The sequence below is a fragment of the Macaca thibetana genome, chromosome 3 (genome assembly GCF_024542745.1).
Source record: "Macaca thibetana thibetana isolate TM-01 chromosome 3, ASM2454274v1, whole genome shotgun sequence".
NCBI classification, from domain to species: domain Eukaryota; kingdom Metazoa; phylum Chordata; class Mammalia; order Primates; family Cercopithecidae; genus Macaca; species Macaca thibetana.
The window spans coordinates 126,427,006-126,448,216 of record NC_065580.1 but is presented as its reverse complement, the minus strand read 5'-3'; the positions used below and the strand labels follow the sequence as shown (position 1 = coordinate 126,448,216).

Here is a 21,211-nt window from a genome sequence, read left to right as displayed (position 1 = left end):
CCCAGGAGGTCAAGGCTGCAGTGAGCTGTGATTGTGCCACTGCACTCCAGTCTGGGTGACAGAGTAAGACCCAGTCCAAAATATAAATAATTAAAATAAATCAGGAGGCTGAGGCACAAGAATCGCTTCAACCCAGGAGGTCGATGCTATAGTGAGCCATGGTTGCATCACTGCCCTCCAGCCTGGGTGACAGAGTGAGACCTGGTCTCAAAAATACAAATGATCGGCCGGGCACGGTGGCTCATCCCTGTATTCCCAGCACTTTGGGAGGCTGAGGCGGGCGGATCACAATGTCAGGAGTTCAAGACCAACCTGACCAACATGGTGAAACCCTGTCACTACTAAAAATACAAAAATTAGCAGGGTGTAGTGGCACGCACCTGTAATCTCAGCTACTCAGGAGGCTGAGGCAGGAGTATCGCTTGAACCCAGGAGGCAGAGGTTGCAGTGAGCTGAGATCACCCCACTGCACTCAAGCCTGGGCCACAGAGTGAGACTGTCTAAACAAAAATAAATAAATAAATAAATAATAAATAAATAAATGATTAAAATAAATAAAAGTTAATTTGGGCATGGTGGCTTACACCTGTAATCCCAGCACTTTGGGAGACCGAGGCGGGCAGATCACGAGGTCAGGAGTTCGAGACCAGCCTGGCTAACATGGTGAAACCCCGCCTCTACTAAAAATACAAAAATTAGCTGGGCATGGTGGTGTGCACCTGTAATCCCAGCTACTGGGGAAGCTGAGGCAAGAAAATCACTTAAACCCAGGAGGTGGAGGTTGCAGTCAGCCGAGATTACGCTACTGCACTCCAGCCTGGGCAGCAGAGCAAGAGTCTGTCTCAAAAAAAAAGAAAAAATTAGCCAGGTGTTGTGCCTCACGCCTGTAACCCCAACACTTTGGGAGGCCGAGGTGGCAGGATCACCTGAGGTTAGGAGTTCGAGACCAGCCTGGCTAACATTGCAAAACCCTATCTTTACAAAAAATGCAAAAATTAGCTGGGCATGGTGGTATGCATCTGTAATCCCAGCTACTTGAGAGACTGAGGCTGGAGAATCACTTGAACCCGGGAGGTGGAGGTTGCAGTGAGCTGAGATTGTGCCACTGCACTCTAGCCTGGGCAACAGAGTGAGACTTTGTCTCAAAAAAATAAATAAATAAATAGGCTGGGTGTGGTGGCTTACGCCTGTAATCCCAGCCCTTTGGGAGGCCGAGGCAGGTGGATCACTAGGTCAGGAGTTCGAGACCAGCCTGGCCAACATGGTGAAACCCTGTCACTACTAAAAATACAAAAATTACCTGGGCGTGGTAGCAGGCACCCATAATCCCAGCTACTAGGGAGGCTGAGGCAGGAGGATCATTTGAACCCAGGAGGTGGAGGTTGCAGTGAGCCGAGATCATGCCATTGCACTCCAGCCTGGGCAACAGAGTGAGACTCCATCTCTAAATAAATAAATAAACAAACAAATAAACAAATAAAAAATAAATTAACCTCACAGAACTAAACACTGAAGAGAATGAATTTTACTGTATGTGAATTTGTTGCATTCTAATTTAAAAGAAAATCGCCCAGGCTTCAGGTTAATTCTTTGGCGATCATGAACACTCTGTGGTGTGTAACTTACAGGACAGGGATATCTGAGGTTTCCTGGAGCAGGAGAAGATAGGGCGGGCACAGAACCTCACCAGCTGAACCAGCTGAACTATGTCTTTGCAGGGATTTTGTCAGGGAGAAAAAGTATCGGACAGAGGCTGAGATGTTTGGATGGAGCTTTGTCTTTGAGGACTTTGTCTCTGATGAGCTGAGAAACAAAGCCACCCAGCCAATGAAGGTGAGAGAACCTGGTCTTGCGGCTGAGGGGATAGGAGTGGGACCTGGACAGGGAATCCTGTGGGACATGGGTTACCTGGGACACAGTGGAGAATCAGACCTGAGAGCTGGAGGCAGAAAGGAAGCAAGAGAAACCCACCATGGAGCATCAGATCAATACACACTCCCAGGAAGTTAACCCTGAACTGAAGTTAGCTCTTGCCTAAAGGTCCAAGTCAGGATAGGGTTCAAGGAACTTGAATCAGGAGATCACCTTGGTGGGCTGGGTGTGGTGGCTCATGCCTGTAATCCCAGCACTTTGGGAGGCTGAGGTGGTGGATCACCTGAGGTCAGGAGTTCAAGACCAGCCTGGCCAACATGGCGAAACCCCGTCTCTACTAAAAATACAAAAATTAGGCGTGGTGGCACGCTCCTGTAATCCCAGCTACTCAGGAGGCTGAGGCATGAGAATCGCTTGAACCTGGGAGGCAGAGGTTGCAGTGAGCCGAGATGGCGCCACTGCACTCCAGCCTGGGTGACAGAGTGAGACTCTGTCTCCAAAAAAAAAAAAAAAAAAAAAAAATCCCCTTGGCAAGCCAACCTCTAATAAGGGTGGTGAGATTGGACTCTATAAAGATTCCAGTCTCAGCTGGGCACAGCAGCTCATGCCTGTAACCCCAGCACTTTGGGAGGCCGAGGTGGGACAATTGCTTGAGCCCAAGAATTCAAGACCAGCCTGGGCAACATAGATCCCATATCTACAGGAAAAAGAAAAAGAAAAGAAAGAAAGAAAATTAGCTGGGCATGATGATGTACACCTGTAGTCCCAGCTACTCAGGAGGTTGAGGGGGGAGGATCACCTGAGCCTAGGAGGTTGAGACTGCAGTGAGCGGTGATGGTGCCACTGCACTCTAGCCTGAGTGACAGAGCAATATCTTGTCTCAAAAAAATAAATAAATAAAATTTCAGCCACAACCTCACTTAGACTACCTGAGTCTCAGCCTGACGTCTCTGTTCTGCGTCCTGTGGCTCAGTCGGGGAGGCGCCTTTGCTGGGCCAGAGCATCTTGCAGTCAGTCTCCTTTTTTGCAGCCTGTACTCTGGTGGCTTCCAGTGGAAAAGGCATTTTGGAGGCAGGTAAGGGCTGATTCCACTACCTCATTTTCTACCCCTGCTTGACTCTTATTCTCCAGGCCCAGCCTCCTCTCTACCCCTCGTACATCCAGGAACACTGAGTTTCAAAGGAGGACAGGGGAATTTCAGGGAAATCGCTCAGCAGGCCTCCTTTTCCCGTTACCCATCCATTTCTCCCTTTTCAGCCTCCTGTAATCTTTTTTCTGACTCCGACCGCTCCTCACTCACCTGGCTGTCTTCCAGCTCTCTTCCTCCACCTAGTGGTAAAAGCTAAACGCGGGTGCCTTAAACCTAGCCTGCCTCCGACTTAATGCGCTCCCGGAAGCCTGTCTCACTTCATCCTGGCTGTCAGCCTGCAGGTCCTGGCTCTGGCATCCGAGAGAGACTGGAGCACCCAGTGTTACACGTGAGCTGGAATGACGCCCGTGCCTACTGTGCTTGGCGGGGAAAACGGCTGCCCACGGAGGAAGAGTGGGAGTTTGCTGCCCGAGGGGGCTTGAAGGGTATCCAGATGATGAGGCGATTTTCTTTCATTCTTCTCCCCATCCTGCCCTGCATGAGGGGCTTTAAAGAGTGGGAAGGGGCCGGGCGCGGTGGCTGATGCCTGTAATCCCAGCACTTTGGGAGGCTGGGGCAGGAGGATAGCTTGAGGCCAGCAGTGAAAGACCAGCCAGGGCAACATAAGGAGACCTCGTCTCTCCAAAAAATACAAAAATGAACTGGGCCTGGTGGCATGTGCCTCTAGTCCCAGCTACTCGGGAGGCTGAGGTGGGAGGATCCTTTGAGCCTAGGAGTTCAAAGCTGCAGCGAGCTATGATCACACCACGGCTCTCTGGCCTGAGTGGCAGAACAAGACCCTGTCTCAAGAAAAAAAGCGGGGGTTGGGGCAGGAAGGGTCTGTGTTCCCTAGTGCTTCTTAAGCTATCTGTGGTAGAGGACCAGGGTTTTTTTTATTATTTTTTCTAGTCCATCTCAGACTGATATATTTATGAAATACCATGAAAATTAGTAACTGGAGAAATTGAAAGAACAGACATAAAACATTTTGTTGGAAATTCCACAGACATATTACATTTTAATAAATATAACCAGAGCAACATGGCATAAGGAAAAAGAAGAATTACCAAGACTACACACTTCTGTCTCTGGGGTTAGACTACACACCTCTGCCCTTGGGGTACAGGGGTTAATGTTAAGAATCACTGTTTGCTCCTAACTCGGTCATTTGTCATTCCGCAATCCTAATTACACAGAAAGTTAGGACAGCAAAAAGCAACTCCCCACATTAAACCCCTCTACACAGTCTTTCAGTGAACACCAGGTACATCAACGATCAAAGTTTTTTTTTGTTGTTTGTTTGTTTGTTTTGAGACAGAGTCTGTTGCTCAAGGCTGGAGTACAGTGGCACGATCTCGGCTTACTGCAACCTCTGCCTCCCAGGTTCAAGCGATTCTTCTGCCTCAGCCTCCTGAGTAGCTGGGATTACAGGCACCTGCCACCATGCCTGGCTAATTTTTGTATTTTTAGTAGAGACGGGGGTTTCACTGTGTTGGCCAGACTGGTCTTGAACTCCTGACCTCGTGATCCACCTGCCTCGGTCTCCCAAAGTGCTGTGATTACAAGTGTGAGCCACCACGTGTGGCCAATGATCAAAGTTTTTAATATGACTTGTGAGGTTGCCTCTGGCTCGTTCGTTTATGCAATCTAAGTCCAATTTTCAAGTTTCTCAATTTCTGTACTTTTCTCAACATGAACTGATAAGAGATGCTTTATAAACTGGCTCAGATCCCAGAGCCCTGGAGCACATGAGGAGGCCAGGGCCTCTAATGCAATTCAGAGAGTGGCATGGGAAATAAAAGCAGGTCATCTCACTCTCTTTTTTTCTCATCTCCCTCTAACTTCCTTTTGGTTCCCTCACTCTTTCTGTGTTTTTGTTTTCCTTCCCTAATTCTTCACCTCCCCCTCCTCTGCTGCCTCCTTGCTCTCCTGGCAGGTCAAGTTTACCCATGGGGAAACCGGTTCCAGCCAAACCGCACCAACCTGTGGCAGGTAAGACCTACATTCCTCCTTTCACCAAGCATCCACAGAGACCTGCTAGAGGCTAGGTACTGTGTTGTTAGGCCGCGGCATCCAGAGAGCTTGGGTTCTAATGCAACTGATGACTCATAAGCTGGTAAAGCAAAAGACAATGGGTCATAAGTACTTTTTTTTTTTTTTTTTTGAGACAGAGTCTCTCTCTGTCACCCACACTGGAGTGCAGTGGTGCGAACTCGGCTCACTGCAACCTCCGCCTCCCAGTTTCAAGCGATTCTCCTGCCCCATTCTCCCAAGTAGTTGGGATTACAGGTCCCTGCCACCATGCCCAGCTAATTTTTTTGTATTTTTAGTAGAGATCAGGTTTTGCCATGTTGGCCAGGCTGGTCTCAAACTCCTGACCTCAGGTGATCCACCCGCCTCAGCCTCCTAAAGTGCTGGGATTACAGGCATAAGCCACCGTGCCCAGCCAGCATAAGTACTTTCTATTAAAGATTTGTAGGGCTGGGTGCAGTGGCTCATGCCTGTAATCCCAGCACTTTGGGAGGCCGAGGGGGTTGGATCACCTGAGATCAGGAGTTCAAGACCAGCCTGGCCAATATGGTGAAACCCTGTCTCTACTAAAAATACAAAATTAACTGGGCGTGGTGGCGGGCACCTGTAATCCCACCTGCTTGGGACTTGGGCAGGAGAATCACTCGAACCCAGGAGGCGGAGGTTGTAGTGAGCTAAGGTCATGCTGCCACTGCACTCCAGCCTGGGCGACAGAATGAGACCCTGCCTCAAAAAAAAAAGTGACTAAATAATAAATAAAACTAAAATAAGCAAATAAAAAAGCACTGTCCTGAGAAGGCCTGCAGGAGCAGGCTACAGTGCTCAGGCACGGGGCGTGGGGACAGGCTGCGGAGGAGCGTGGGAGAAGCTGTCTTCTCGAGGCTCCATGGCATGTGGGGTTCCGGGCAGAGGGCAGGATGTTGCTGAGAGTGGAGAAGTCAGGTGTGGCCTGGGCTTGACCTAGAGCCCTTTGGGTACAGGGGAAACACTCTTCCTAATCCAGCAGGGGGCGTCACCCTGGGGATGTGAGGTGATGGGTTTGGGAGCTCTGGATAGGAATCTTAGGTCACCGCCCCGTGCCCTTCCCCTTCCCCAGATGCGACAGCAAGACGACTTTGGTTTTCCTCTGGATAGGCATGAGGACCTGCCTTGGGACAGGTGGTAAATCTTTTACCCTCCCTTTCTCCCATCAGGGAAGGTTCCCCAAGGGGGACAAAGCTGAGGATGGCTTCCATGGAGTCTCCCCAGTGAATGCTTTCCCCGCCCAGAACAACTATGGTAAGAGCTCTCTTGGGCTTATGCCCATGCCCACGAACTGGCTGCTGGGACCATCGTGTCTAGAGAGGAGGCAGAGGGAAGCACCTCCCTTCCCTGAGTTGGCCCCAGGACCTCAGAGGGTAGGCGGGGTGGTCCGCGGGTCCCAGCCTGGCCTGACCCGCCGGTGGGGCTGCAGGGCTCTATGACCTCCTGGGCAACGTGTGGGAGTGGACAGCATCACCATACCAGGCCGCTGAGCAGGACATGCGTGTCCTCCGGGGGGCATCGTGGATCGACACAGCTGACGGCTCTGCCAATCACCGGGCCCGGGTCACCACCAGGTGAGGGGCTTTGTCCCAGGCAACGCGCGGCTTAGTAGCTGGGGCTGAGGTCTGAATCCCGGTCCCGGAGTGCCCCAACCTTCATACCACCAACCGTCTGTGTGCAGTGAGCTGGTCCCAGCACCTCCCTGAGCCTGTGCCCAGTTGTGGGTACAGAAAAGAAAGCCAGCAGCACTTGCTATGAAAAGCAAAGGGGCCCAGGACACCTTGTGACTCTCCTGCCAGCTCTTGGTACCCAGGGAGACTGTGTGTGGCATCTTAATTATGGGGTTTCTCCTCTTGTCCTTACCACTAGGTAGGCAAAGGGAGGGAAGTAGAATGACCACACCAGTAGGTCATTAGTGGTGGTCATAGACTTACTGACTCTTCAAACTGGTGGGCACGCGAAAAATCCTTTTTTTTTTTTTTTTTTTGGAGATGGAGTCTTGCTCTGTTGTCCACGCTGGAGTGCAGTGGTGCAGTCTCAACTCACTGCAGCCTCAAACTGCCAGGCTCTAGCGATTCTCCCACCTCAGCTCCTCAAGTATCTGGGACTACAGGCATGCACCACTATGCCCGGCTAATTTTTGTAGAGATGGGTTTTTGCCATGTTGCCTAGGTTTTTCTCATTTTCCCGGACTAAGCAATCAGCGTGCCTTGGCCTCCCAGAATGCTAGGATTACAGGCGTGAGCCACCGCACCTGGCCGCGATATTCTCATAGCTTGCAGACAGGTTTTCTCTACTGAGCTGTTCTCAACTGCTAACACAGAAGTTAGTCACTGTCTTTTCTGCCCTCCAGTGCTGTCTCTCGGGGCCACTGTCCCTCCCCCGACTCGTGCAAGGCCCCTTTTGTCCCAAAGCCCCTTCTTGTTCCCCTTCTCCCAGGACTGGCACAGGCTTCCTTCCAGACTATGCCCTCCCCAGCCCTCAAGCTCCCTGATCATGGCGAGCCCTGCGGGTGAGGCAGGGAAGATGGGTCAGCCCCCAGGCCTCTTTCTCAGGATGTGTCCTTCCTCTCTCCCCTCCTCTACTGGCAGGATGGGCAACACTCCAGATTCAGCCTCAGACAACCTCGGTTTCCGCTGTGCTGCAGACGCAGGCCGGCTGCCAGGGGAGCTGTAAGCAGCCGGGTGGTGACAAGGAGAAAAGCCCTCCAGGGTCACTGTCATTCCCTGGCCATGTTGCAAACAGCCCAATTCCAAGCTCGGGAGCTTCAGCCTCAGGAAAGAACTTCCCCTTCCCTGTCTCCCATCCCTGTGTGGCAGGCGCCTCTCACCAGGGCAGGAGAGGACTCAGCCTCCTGTGTTTTGGAGAAGGGGCCCAACGTGTTGAAGGTGGCTGGGAGCCAGGTGTTTCTCTTACAGGCCAAGTATTATTGACACAGGGGCAAACATGCAAACAATTAGAACAGAGGGCTCTGAAAGGCCATTTGTTAAGCATTTTAAAATCTATTCTCTCTCTTTCTCCCTGGATGATTCAGGAAGCTGACATTGTTTCCTCAAGGCAGAATTTCCCTTGTTCTGTTTTCTCAGCCAATTGTTGTGGAAGGAGAATGCTTTCTTGGTGGCCTCATCTGTGGTTTTGTGTCCCTCTGAAGAAGGAAACTAGTTTCCACTGTGTGACAGGCAGACGTGTAACTATTTAAAGCACAGTTCAGTCCTAAAAGGGTCTAGGAGAACCAAATGATGTATTAGGTGAAGCGGTGCATTGTGGGAATCACAAAGCAAATAGTACTCCAGAAAGACAAATATCAGAAGCTTCCCATTCTATTTTTTTTTTTTTTTTTTTGAGACAGGGTCTTGCTCTGTTGCCCAGGCTAGAGTGCAGTGGTGATCACTGCTCACTGTAGTGTTGAACTCCTGGGCCCAAGCAATTCTCCCATCTCAGCCTCCCGAGTAGCTGGGACTACTAAGTGTGCACCACCAGGCCTGGCTAAGTTTTTGAACTTTTGTAGTGATAGGATCTCACTGTGTTGCCCAGGGTGGTCTCAAACTCCTGGCCTCAAGCGATCCTCTCACCTCGGCCCCCCAAAGTGCTGGGATTACAGGTGTGAGCCACCTCGCCTGGGCCTCCTTCTCCATATGCCTCCAAAAATATGTCCCTGGAGAGTAGCCTGCTCCCACACTGTCACTGGATGTCATGGGGTCAATAAAATCTCCTGTGATTGTGTATCTCAGACATTTCTGTGTCTTTGATTCTCACCTTGGGACCATAGGAGGGCCCAAGTGTCAGTAACTCTGGGCCTCCCCTAAAGAGAAACGGAGATGGTGGCTCATCCAGGAAGTGAGGGAGCAGGCGGCTCCTGGTTCTCTGTGATCTCTGCCCACCCAGGGCCTGCCCCAGCCTGCAGGTATTGATGTGTGGTGGGAACACCCGCTTCCCTTGTGCACAGCCTTTGAGAGGAGATCATGACCTCAGCTCCAGGGGTTCCTGGCCAGGGCCAAGCACTCCTTCTGCAGAGGACTACACGCATCTCACCCCTTGGACTTACATTTCCGTGACTTCCCCTCCCCACCTGCCCCCCAGCCCTCCCTGACTGGCCAGCCCCTCAGTAGTCCTCCTCGGCCAGGGAGAGGAGCACGGCCTTGGGTGTGTTCTCGAAAAGGGCAGCCCGGTTCTGCTGCTGCCCCTTCTTCACCCAGTGGCCATAGATTCGGAAAGCGTAGGCGTCGATGAGCCGGCGCAGAGGCCGGAGGGCGTAGGGGTCTCGGATGACGATCTCCCGGGTCACCGGCTTCACTCGGCGGTACTGGTAGTAGATCCGCACTGAAGCCAGCACAGTGACAGCGATCACCTGCAGGGCCAGGTGGAGAAGCTGGGCTGCAGCTGCCCCCCTGCCAGGCCCTGCCCCTCCAGCACAGGAACGCTCTGGGCTCGTTTGCCACGAAGCCTTGGGTGGCTTCTGCGGGGCCCTCCTAGTGTCCTCCACTTCCCACCTGGCCAGCATCCATAGGGACAGAGCCAGTGGGCTGACACCTGCCATCTCTGAAGCCATCACAGGGCAGCTGGGAGGGGTAGGGTGGGTACTCTGGAAACCCACGGGGTGTAAGGACCCCTGGGAGAGGAGAGGGCTTAGAGGTTTGCACTTGGGGAGCTGGCGGGTCTGGGTCAGAACGCTTCATACCTTGAACTTCCCCCGAGGGCTGAAGTGCCGCACTTCCTCCACCACGTACTGCTGGAAGAAGGGGTGTGCCAAGGCCTCTTCCGCTGTGTAGCGGTTCTGGGGTTGCACCACCAAGAATCGGGAGACCTGGGAGGGGAGGAGAGGGGAACGGAGAACATCAAGGCAGGTCCCCTCCAGCATGTCAGGAGAGGCGGGGCCTCCCCGGGCAGGGGAGCCTGGCATCGCAGTCCTGAGCCCAGGAGCCAGTTGGCCTGGCCTCTTACCAGGTCCTTCACAGTGTCCGAGTAATCATCCCACTCGGGCGAGCCAAACTGGTAGTTGCCGCTCATGATCATCCTCAGCATCAGCATCTGCTTCCGGTGCCAGAAGGGCGGGGAGCCGGCCAGCAGTGTGTACATGATGACGCCAGTGCTCCACCTGGACGCGTGAGGGCCCAGGGCCACTTACCCAGCGCCAGGGGCACCGACCCAGCCCTGCCGGTTCCCTCCCTCGCCCAGCCCAGGCAGGTGATCCTCCTTCCTCGGTGCACTCACATGTCCACCTCCTTCCCATAGCCTGGGTGGTCCTCATTCATGGAGCACTCAATAATCTCAGGGGCCAGGTAACTGGGGGTCCCGCAGACCTCTGCAGGAACAGTCATCATCAAGACAGGTCAGCAGGGCACTCAGAAGAGGAAGTCCAGGCCAGTCGCAGTGACTCATTTCTGTAATCCTAGCAATTTGGGAGGCCAAGGCAGGCAGCTCACCTGAGGCCAGGAGTTCGAGACCACCCTGGCCAACATGGCAAAACTCCGTCTCTACTAAAAATACAAAAATTAGCCAGGTGTGATGGCACATGCCTATAGTCCCAGCTACTCAGGAGGCTGAGGCAGGAGAATCGCTTGAACCTAGAAGGCGGAGGTTGCAGTGAGCTGAAATCATCCCATTTCACTCCAGCCTGGGCAACAGAATGAGACTCTGTCTCAAACGAAAAAAAAAAAAAAAAAAAAAAAGAGGAAGTCCAAAGAGACAATGGAGATGGAACAGAAATAGAGCTTGGGCTGGGACTCCCCCAATATCCACCAACTTCAGGGCCCAGGGCAGGGCGGGGTACTGCCCACAGGGCCACCAGCTTAGGGCCGATTGCTTCCCTGGTCACTTCTAGCCATCCTGGCCTGGAACAAGGGTAATGGGAACCTAGGAGAGGACTTACCTGAAGAAATGTCTAGCCCTACCGGGCGTGGTGGCTCACGCCTGTAATCCCAGCACTTTGGGAGTCCGAGGCGGGTGGATCACAAGGTCAGGAGTTTGAGACCAGCCTGACCAACATGGTCTATGTCTACTAAAAATACAAAAATTAGCTGGGCGTTGTGGCGCGTGCCTGTAATCCCAGCTACTCAGGAGGTTGAGGCAGGAGAATCGCTTGAACTCGGGAGGCAGAAGTTGCAGTGAGTTGAGATTGCGCCACTGCACTCCAGCCTGGGTGACAGAGTAAGACTCCATCTCGGAAAAAAAAAAAAAAAAAAAAAAAAAAAAAAATCCTACCCCTTGAAATGGTGGAATTTTTATTCTGGGGAACAATTAAGTTAGGGGAGAAACCCAGGCCATCTCTATTCCGCGGAGGGTTGATTGAGCGCCCGAGGCCCAGACGTGGGCCAAGGCCATGTTACCAGACCTCGCAGCCTCTCTCCTGGCTCCAGCTGGCAGGAAAAGCCAAAATCTGTGAGCTTGATGTTCATGTTGTCATCCAAGAGGATGTTCTCGGGCTTCAGGTCCCGGTGCACAATGTTGAGTTTGTGCAAGGCGCAGATCACCTCCAGCAGAGCTCGCATGATCTTTCTAGGGTGGGGCACACACTTGTCACTCTTCCTCTGCGCAGAGTCAGGCGACAGGCAGGGAGACACAGCTCACATTTCAGCCACACTGCAAGGGAGCAGCACACACGCCCAGCCCAGACACATGCACCAGCCCAGACACATGCACGCCCTGCCTCCCCTGAGGCCCTAGTGCTTGTGGCCCTAGGCCAAGTGGGAGGGAGCGGAGAGGGGGCAAAGGGATGCTCACCTGGTTTCCTTCTCACTCAAAGTGACCTTCTCAGTGAGGTAGTCAAAGAGCTCCCCTCTCTTCATCCTGTGGAAACAGATGGTTGATAGCTGGGTCGGTCCCAAGACCACCACCCTCCTTACCCTGCTCCCAGAGAGCTGCCCTCTGCCCCGATACCCCTAGAAGCTAAGTGGGCCACTCCCCGTGGAGAACCACAGTCTGGGGAGAGGAACCGGGGAAGTGAGGAGAGAAGTGTTCTGGAAGAACTGGGAGAAAAGCAAAGGAGGCTGGAGAGAAGTGGCCCATGTCAGGGGCTCAGGCTCTCATCAACCCTCCGAGGAATAGAGATGGCCTAGGTTTCTCCCCTGACTTAATTTTTCCCCTGGAAAAGTTTTTCCCACCATTTCATGGGGTAGGCATTTCTTCAGCTAAGTCCTCTCCCCAGGTTCCCATTACCCTAGTTCCAAGCCAGAATGGCTGGAAGTGACCAGGGAAGCAATGGGCCCTGAGCTAGTGGCCCTGTGAGCAGTACCTCTCCCAGCCCTGGGCCCTGAAGTTGGTGGATTTGGGGGAGCCCCAGCCCAAGTGCCATTTCTGTTCCATCTCCATTGTTTCAGTGTGGGGGTTCTCCCATCTGTGGAAGTGACAGTGTGGACTGGGATGTATCGGGGCCTAAATGATGGCTGGAGGCTGAAAGAGAGGACCATGAACCACTGGCCCAGGAGCCGAGACCCAGATCAGAAGGACATGAGTATCCCGATTTTTTTTTTTTTTTTCCCCGAGATGGAGTTTTTGCTCGTCACCCAGGCTGGAGTGCAATGACGCAATCTCGGCTCACTGCAACCTCCGCCTCCCAGGTTCAAGCGATTCTCCTGCCTCAGCCTCCTGAGGAGCTGGGATTACAGGTGCCCACCACCACACCCAGCTAATTTTTGTATTTTTAGTAGAGACAGGGTTTCACCATGTTACCCAGGCTGGTTTTGAACTCCTGACCTCAGGTGATCACCTGCCTCGGTCTCCCAAAGTGCGGGGATTATAGGCGTGAGCCACGACACCCAGCTGAGTATCCCGATTTTTTCCCAGGAAACAAATGGGAAGAATCAGCTGTGCAAGAGTTGCAGGCGCAAAGTTTGCCAATTACGGGATTAAGAATTGAGGTTCAATCTTCTTACCTCCTGGGATGATCTAGAAAGAACTCTCTGCTAGAATCATCTAGTTATACCCTGGAGGGCTCCTCAGGGCAGCATTAAAAATAGCTTCCGCCAGCAACTTCTTCAAAGGTTAAAGACATTTGAGCTGCCCCCAAGAGCTATACAGGACAGTGCCACAGAGCAGAGTCAAGACAGCTGCTGCTGGTGAGTCTGGAGGGGTCCGAGAAAGTCTCCCTCTGTTGCCCAAGCTGGAGTGCGGTGGCTCAATCTCAGCTAACTGCAACCTCTGCTTTCTGGGTTCAAGCCATTCTTGTGCCTCAGCCTCCTGAGTGACTGGGATCACAGATATCTGTCCCCATGCTGGGCTAATTTTTGTATTTTTTGTAGAGATGGGATTTCGCCATGTTGCCCAGGCTGGTCTCGAACTCCCGGCTTCATCTGATCCGCCTGCCTCAGCCTCCCAAAGTACTGGGATTACAGGGGTGAACCAGCATGCCCGACCTTAATTTTATATTTTTTTGTAGAGATGGGGTCTCGCTTTGTTGCCCAGGCTGGTCTCAAACTCCTGGCCTCAAGCAATCCTTCCACCTCAGCCTCCCAAAGTGTTGAGACTACAGGTGTGAGGCACCGTGCCTGGCCGATAATAAGTCTGGAATCCACATTTCACAGAGTACTTTGTAGTGTTCACATTTGATGCTTAGCAATAACGGGCTCATCTTACTAATCCTATTGATGCAGAAGTAGGGGCATGATGATGGTGGTGATGGTGATGATGACATTAACCTTTGGACCACACCACAGGTGCAACCTCTACCACCTGCCTCTCTCCTCGATACTGCTGGCCTCCCTTTTTCCAATCCCGCCTCATTACAGTCGTGCCTAGATAATCAGTGAGATCTTTTCAAAAGGAAGTCAGGCTGGGCGCGGTGGCGCACGCCTGTAATCCCAGCACTTTGGGAGGCTGAGGCAGATGAATCACTTGAGGTCAGGAGTTCGAGACCAGACTGGCCAACATGGCGAAACCTTGTCTCTACTAAAAAAGTACGCACATAAAACATTTGCTGGGCATGGTGGTGGGTGGGTACCTGTAATCCCAGCTACTTGGGAGGCTGAGGCAGGAGAATCGCTTGAACCCGGGAGACAGAGGTTGCAGTGAGCCGAGATCACACCACTGCACTCCAGCCTGGGCGACAAGAGCAAAACTCTGTCTCAAAAAAAAAAAAAAAAAAGTAAATCAGATCACGTCAGCCGCCCAGTCTTGACCCTCCAAACTCCTTACCATGGCTAAAATGCCTGCAGGACCTGGTCTTTGGTGCTGACCGACCTTACATCCTGCCATCCTCTGCTTGGGTCACTTCCTGGACATGCCTTCCTGACCAGTCAGTCTAAGGAAGCCCCTGTCTCTTGCTAACCCTTGTTCTACTTTATATATGTCTACGGTTCTCCCTCTTTATCTGCAGGGGATATGTTCCAAGACCCCCAGTGGATGCCTGAAACCGTGGATAGCACTGAAGTCTATACTTACTATGTTTTTCCTATATGTACATACCTAAGATGAAGTTTATAAATTAGGCACAGAGATTAACAGCCAATAATAAAATAGAACAATTATATCAATATACCGTGCCAGGCATGGTGGCTTATGCCTGTAATCCCAGCACTTTGGGAGACTGAGGTGAGAGAATTGCGTGAGGCCAAGAGTTTTGGGGGGTTTTTTTTGTTTTATTCTGTTTTTGTTTTTGAGACAGAGTTTTGCTTTTGTAACCCAGGCTGGAGTTCAATGGCACGATCTTGGCTCACTTTAACCTCCACCTCCTGGGTTCAAGCGATTCTCCAGCCTCAGACTCCCAAAGTGCTGGGATTACAGTTGTGAGCCACTGTGCCTGGCCTGAGGCTAGTAATTATTAGCATTCACACTATGCCACTCACTGTGCTATTATCACTCCCATAATACTGATGAGAAGACCGAGATTTAAAGAAATGATCCAGCCCACAAGTGGTGAACCCAGGTTTCCAAATCCGGCAGCCGGACCCCAGGGGCTGATCTGTCTAAACACCGGGATTGTATTTGGCATCCTCAGCTCAGGAGCTGGCTGTGGTCTCCAGGCAGCCCTGGGGTTGGGGAGCGGATGACAGTTGGCAGTCGAGGTTCTCTCAGGTGTGGCTTGCTCCAGGGCTGGGTACTTACAGGTCAAACACCAAGAAGAAGAAAGTGTTGGTCTCATAAGTGTCCTTCAGCTGTACTGAAATGGAAATGGCTAGCTTGTCTCAAGTAGCAGGGGAGCCCAGGTAGGGGCAGCTGGGGCACAGGGGTCAGGGACTGAGGCTGCTGTGGGCTAACTTCAAAAGCTGACAGGGGAATCAGGAGGGTGCTCAAAGGACATCAACCCAGGGTGTGGGCAGCCCCAGGGACTTTATTATTATTATTATTATTATTAGAGACAGGATCTCACTGTGTCACCTAGGCTGGAATGTAGTAGTGCAATCATAACTCACTGCAGCCTCAAACTACCGGGCTCGAGTGATGCTCCTGCCTCAGCCTCCTGAGTGGCTGGGATTACAGGCATGCATCAGCACGCCTGGCTAATTCAGCCCAGGGACATCAAACCCCCATTCCCCTGCCTGCATCCATCCCAGCCTGGGACCCCTTCTGTCAGAGCAGTGAGGGTGGAGCTGGGAGCCTTGAGCCTGGGTGGTTCTAGCTGGCTATGTGGTGGGGTCACACTCCCTGGCTTGGGCTGTCAGGGCAGAATCACAGGGGGGCACCCCGTCATGTGACTTGGGGTCATCACTCACTGATGTTGGGGTGCCCTGAGACCTTGCGCAGGATATCCACCTCCTTCAGCGTGGCTTCTCGCAGCTCTCGCACCTCCTCGGGGCTGAAGCTGCCTCCACCGGTGACGTCGATAACCTTCACTGCGTACTCCTGGCTCGTGGGCTTGTGGATGCATCGCCTGACCACACTGCTAATGCCCCTGGAAGTGCAGAGGACAGATGGCCTCGGGGGGTCCCTCACCCCATGGGGAGTCCCAGATTCGAGGCTGCAGCAGAGATGTCCTGCCCTTGTCAATAGATTTACACTTTCCCCCAAGTTCCTCTGAGGTTTTGGAAATGGTGGATGAATAAATACAGGCACAGTCAGGTGATTTGCCCAGAGCTGGTGAGTAACAAGCCTGCTCTCAGGCCATGTAACTCCTAGTTCAGTGCTCTTTTTTTTTTTTTTTTTTTTTTTTTTTGAGAGAGAGAGTCTCACTCTGTCGCCCAGACTGGAGTGCAGTGGCACAATCTTGTCTCACTGCAACTTCCACCTCCCGGGTTCAAGCAATTCTCCTGCCTCAGCCTCCTGAGTAGCTGGGACTACAGGCGCCTGCCACCACGCAGAGCTAATTTTTGTATTTTTACTGGAGACAGGTTTCACCATGTTGGCCAGGCTGGTCTCAAACTCCTGATCTCAGGTGATCCTCCTGCCTTGGCCTCCCAAAGTGCTGGGATTGCAGGCATGAGCCACTGTGCCCGGCAGCTCCTCGCTTTTTTTTTTTTTTTTTTTTTTTTTTTTTTATAATAGAGATGGTTAGCCAGACCTGGTGGCACACACCTGTTGTCCCAGCTACTAGGGAGGCTGAGGTGGGAGGATCACTTGAGCCTAGGAGGCAGAGACTGTAGTGAGTCAAGATCATGCCACTGTACTCCAACCTGGACTACAGGGCAAGACCCTATCTTAAGAAAAAAAAAGAGATACGGAGTCTTGCTATGTTGCCCAGGCTGATCTTGAACTCTTGGCCTCAAGCAATCCTCCCACCTCAGCCTCCCAAAGTGCTGGGATTACAGGTGTGAGCCATTGCACCTACCCCTGGGAACTTTTTGCTGGGAAAGGTTTCTCTTATCTTTCCTGGCTTCAGGAGGGCAGGACCCCAAACCAAGGGTTTCTCCAAGAGAACAGCGCTTTGGGGATGAAAGTGGGGTCAGTACTCGGGGTGGAGCGGAGTTGGCTGTAGCCTACAGGGCCTGCTGGAGCCTAGGACAGCACTTCGTGGGGAGAGCTTGGGCCTTACCTGCCCAGGATCTCTTTGGGCTCGTAATTCTCATAGAAGTCCTGTGCAGAATGAGAGTCCGGCAGTGCCTCATCCCGGGTCATGCTCAGATCTTCAGCAGGGGAACTCTGAGTGGCTCTGAGAGGGGAACAGAAAGAAGCTGTCAGCCTTCCTGACCCAGGGGGTGTTCTCCTTGGGGCCTGGAACTGTTTCTCACTCATCCTTGTATCTGGCACCACACTGGCCTATAGTGAATGTTCCAAATAAATGTTTGTGAATTGAGGCCGGGCGTGGTGGCTCACACCTATAATCCCAGCACTTTGGGAAGCTGAGGCAGATAGATCACTTGAGGCCAGGATTTCAAGACCAGCCTGGCCAACATGGTGAAACCCCATCTCTACTAGAAATACAAAAATTAGCTGGGTGCAGTGGCACACGCTTGTAGTCTCAGCTATTTGGGAGGCTGAGGCAGGAGAATCACTTGAACCTAGGAGGCAGAGGTTGTAGTGAGCGGAGATCACATCACTGCACTCCCGCCTGGGCAACATAGCCAGACTCTGGCTCAAAAAAAGTAAATTCTTTGTAGAGATGGGGTCTTGCTCTGTTACCCAGCCGGGAGTGCAATGGTACCATCATAGCTCACTGCTGCCTCAACCACCTGGGCTCAAGTGATCCTCACACCCTAGCCGCCTGAGTAGCTGGGACTAAAGTACCCCCCAGGCTGGAGTGCAGTGGTGCAATCTTGGCCCTCGGCTCACTGCAACCTCCACCTCCCATGTTCAAGCGATTCTCCTGCCTCAGCCTCCCAAGTAGCTGGAATTACAGGCACCTACCACCACGCCTGGCTAATTTTTTCTATTTTTAGTAGACAGGATTTCACCATGTTGGCCAGGCTGGTGTCGAACTCCTGACCTCAGGTGATCCGACCGCCTTGGTCTCCCAAAGTGCTGGGATTACAGGCGTGAACCACCACGCCCAGCTCTAATATTTAAGTTTTTTTGTAGAGACGGGGTCTCCCTATGTTGCCCAAGCTAGTCTCAAACTCCTGGCCTCAAGCATTCTTCCCGCCTCAGCCTCCCAAAGAGATGGGATTATAGGCATGAGCCACCACTGGACCTGGCCACAATTTCCTTTTTAATAGGCCACTCCTGTAGCCTCTCCTTATCTCCCCTTGTTGTGACTGTGCTTCCTGAAAACACACCCCCTTCTAGGACAGGTTTCCTGTGCTCCATCCCACTGCTCCTTCCTCATGTTTTTTTTTTTTTTGTGTGTGTGTGTGTGTGTGTGTGTGTGTGTGTGTGTGTGGAGAGATGGAGTCTTGGTCTGTCACCCAGGCTGGAGTGCAGTGGTGTGATCTTGGTTCACTGCAACCTCCCCTTCCCGGGTTCAAGCAATTCTCCTGCCTCAGCCTTCAGAGTAGCTGGGATTACAGACACGCACCACCATGCCTGGCTAATTTTTTTGTATTTTTAGTCTAGATGGGGTTTCACCATGTTGGCCAGGATGGTCTCAAACTCCTGACCGCAAATGATCCACACACCTTGGCCTCCCAAAGTGCTGAGATTACAGGCGTAAGCCACTGCACCCGGCCCTTCCTCATGTATTCTATCCATAACTGGGACTTTCAAAATCACTCACTCACTCATTCATTACATCTCCATTCTGCAGACATTGAACACCCACTCTTTGCCAACCACTATGCTGGGTGCTCTGAGGGATGGAGAGCTGGGTGGGTCCATCCCGGTCCCTACCTCTGGTGTCATTCGCCAGTGTATGCTCTCACCTCCCCCGCTAGACTGTCACCTCTAGGATGTCCTAGCCGTCTCTGCCCCCCATACCCAGTGCGGGTGTCTGGCAGGGGCTATTCCTTGAATGTGAGTCAATGGTTGGGCAGGTACCCCTTTGGCGCTCAGGGTCCTGCTGGCAGAATGCCCCATGTCCTACCTAACAATGGCCAGTGAGCCCTGAGTGGCCCTGCTGCAGCATAGAGGCCGTACAGAGCCAGGACACTCAGGCCTGGACACAGAGGCGCTGAGCTACCCCGCCTTGCGTCAGGAACATGGAGGCTCCTACCAGGGAACTCCACTCCTGCTTCAGATGTAGGATTTAGGCCTGGCATGATGGCTCACACCTGTTATCCCAGCACTTTGGGAGGCTGAGGTGGGCAGATCACTTGAGGTCAGGAGTTCGAGACCAGCCTGGGCTACATGGCGAAACCCCATCTCTACAAAAAATACAAAAATTAGCCAGACATGATGGCTCTCGGACCTGTGGTCCCAGTTACTTGGGAGCTGAGGCAGGACGATCACTTGAACCCAGGAGGTGGAGGTTGCAGTGAGCTGAGATCGCACCACTGCACTCCAGCCTAGGTGACGGAGTGAGTGAGACTCTGTCTCAAAAAAACAAAACAAAACAGGCCGGGCACGGTGGCTCATGCCTGTAATCCCAACACTCTGGGAGGCTGAGGTGGGAGGATCACGAGGTCAGGAGATTGAGACCATCCTGGCTAACACGGTGAAACCCCGTCTCTACTAAAAAATACAAAACATTAGCTGGGTGTGGTAGTGGGCACCTGCAGTCCCAGCTACTCGGGAGGCTGAGGCAGGAGAATGGCGTGAACCCGGGACACGTTGCTTGCAATGAGCCAAGATCATGCCACTGCACTCCAGTCTGGGCAACAGAGCGAGACTCCATCTCAAAAACAAAACAAAACAAAAAAACAAGACAAAACAAAACAAAATCAGATGCAGGATTTGAGGAATGCAGAAAATACCATTTACCAACAGGGAAAAAGGCAGATAGAAAACAGGCCCAACCTGCCACTCAGCAGGGCCAAAGCTGCCTCCAACCCCCTTTTCCCCACTGCTTCTGGGCCTAAGAAGGCCTGGCCTCTCAAAGGAGCCAATTTGCTGACCAGCCAAGCAGCAGCTCTGGCTGCCTCCAGGATTGGGCAGGCTGTTCCAGGAATCCTGGTGGCCCCACTACTGGGTGCCTGGTTACCAGAGGAAGGTTTAGAATAACAAGTCCCCTCTGCTGGTGCCAGGCATCTGGGCTGCTCACGCACAGGCCTTCTCTGCCTGCCCCATCAGCAACTCGGCGGAGCCTGGGACTGTCTGTTTCCCATAAAAACAAGCCCATTTGCTGGTAAGTCCTTCTAAGTCCTCACAATGGGCATCTGTGCCTCATCACCTCCCAAAGCTGGGTAGTGCCAGCTCTCTCCTCTCCCCCAGCCCTCCATGAGCAGAAAGTACACCTGGAACCCCCTATGAGATGCCAGCCTAGGCCTAAGGCTCCAGTCCTTGGCACAGCCTACTTGGCCAAGTTGTGGCTACACTCACCTTTCCTGGGGTGCTGAGGAGTTGGTTATCTTGCCCCAGCTCCAGCTCTGACTGGGGCCAACTTAGTGCCCCTGTCTACTGCCCCACCCACCCCTCACACCTTTCCCAAGACCCCTGTGGACAGGGTTCCCACATGGGAGTAGGTAGCCCAGTCCTTTTTTTAGACAGAATCTCTCTCTGTCACCCAGACTGGGGTGCAGTCACTGCCTCCGCCTCCCGGGTTTAGGCCATTCTCCTGCCTCAGACTCCCGAGACTGGAGTGCAGTGGCGCGATCTCAGCTCACGGCAACTTCTGCTTTCCGGGTTCAAGCGATTCTCCTGCCTCAGCCTCCTGAGTAGCTAGGACTACAGGCATGAGCCACCATACCCAGCTAATTTTTGTATTTTTAGTAGATACGGGGTTCCACCATGTTAGCCAGGCTGGTCTTGAACTCCTGACCTCAAGTGACCCTCCCACCTTGGCCTCCCAAAGTGCTGGGATTACAGGTGTGAGCCACCGTGCCTACCTGGCCTGGTCCTTTTTGGCACATAACTTCCCTCCCCTGGACTCTGAAAGTCCAAAAAACCAGATCAGCCTCAGGACCTCTTTTCTGTAGGAAAGTCCCCAGATGGGGGTTTCAAGGGTCAGTGCTGCCACTCTCCCTGGTCCATCCGCCTTTAGAAAAGAGACATGGATAGAGTGGATGTGGGAGTTTCTATCTTCTCCACCCTCACTCCTCCCTGCTCCCTGCCTGTCACCTGGCTTTTGTCCATCAATGGGCTAGCTACTTACAGTTAAGTCCTTGCAGGCTCTTGAAGGAGCTTGACAAGAATCCCAAAGGCCTCAGAGCCCCCGGGGAGAGGGGACCACAGAGGGCTGAAGCCGTGTCCTGAGCAGACACTTGGAAGATATCGTCTGCTGTTGTTTTGGGTTTTGCTATTTGATGACCGGAGGCT

At 52.6% G+C, this 21,211-nt stretch overlaps 2 protein-coding genes across 6 annotated transcripts in view; one reads left to right on the top strand and one right to left on the bottom strand.

The window, feature by feature from the left end:
• The window catches only part of SUMF2 (sulfatase modifying factor 2), a 15,683-nt gene extending 6,897 nt beyond the window's left edge, over positions 1-8,786 (top strand). The window contains exons 3-9 of one of the 3 annotated variants that reach the window (XM_050783512.1): positions 1,719-1,833; positions 2,903-2,947; positions 3,297-3,447; positions 4,938-4,993; positions 6,226-6,310; positions 6,486-6,630; positions 7,648-8,786. In XM_050783512.1, the coding sequence (XP_050639469.1) occupies positions 1,719-1,833; positions 2,903-2,947; positions 3,297-3,447; positions 4,938-4,993; positions 6,226-6,310; positions 6,486-6,630; positions 7,648-7,732 (682 nt within the window). In that variant the 3' untranslated portion in view covers positions 7,733-8,786. Of the gene's footprint in view, positions 1-1,718; positions 1,834-2,887; positions 2,948-3,296; positions 3,448-4,937; positions 4,994-6,225; positions 6,311-6,485; positions 6,631-7,647 lie in introns of all 3 variants that reach the window. The other 2 variants (XM_050783511.1, XM_050783513.1) reach the window with 2 other exon arrangements.
• Positions 8,375-21,211, bottom strand: PHKG1 (phosphorylase kinase catalytic subunit gamma 1). Of its 3 annotated transcripts, XM_050783507.1 has the most exons (11): positions 21,048-21,192; positions 16,959-17,075; positions 15,703-15,881; positions 15,095-15,149; positions 12,288-12,389; positions 11,777-11,842; positions 11,388-11,551; positions 10,268-10,358; positions 9,998-10,151; positions 9,735-9,860; positions 8,375-9,404 (listed from the first exon to the last, which is right to left on the bottom strand). In XM_050783507.1, the coding sequence occupies exons 2-11, from the start codon at positions 17,039-17,041 to the stop codon at positions 9,159-9,161; spliced, it is 1,266 nt and encodes a 421-aa protein (XP_050639464.1). In that variant the 5' UTR covers positions 17,042-17,075; positions 21,048-21,192; the 3' UTR covers positions 8,375-9,158. The 3 variants fall into 3 exon arrangements, with proteins under 3 accessions (XP_050639464.1, XP_050639462.1, XP_050639463.1); XM_050783505.1 differs by lacking the exon at positions 12,288-12,389 and having other exon boundaries at positions 21,048-21,211; XM_050783506.1 differs by lacking the exons at positions 12,288-12,389; positions 21,048-21,192 and having other exon boundaries at positions 15,743-15,881; positions 16,959-17,057.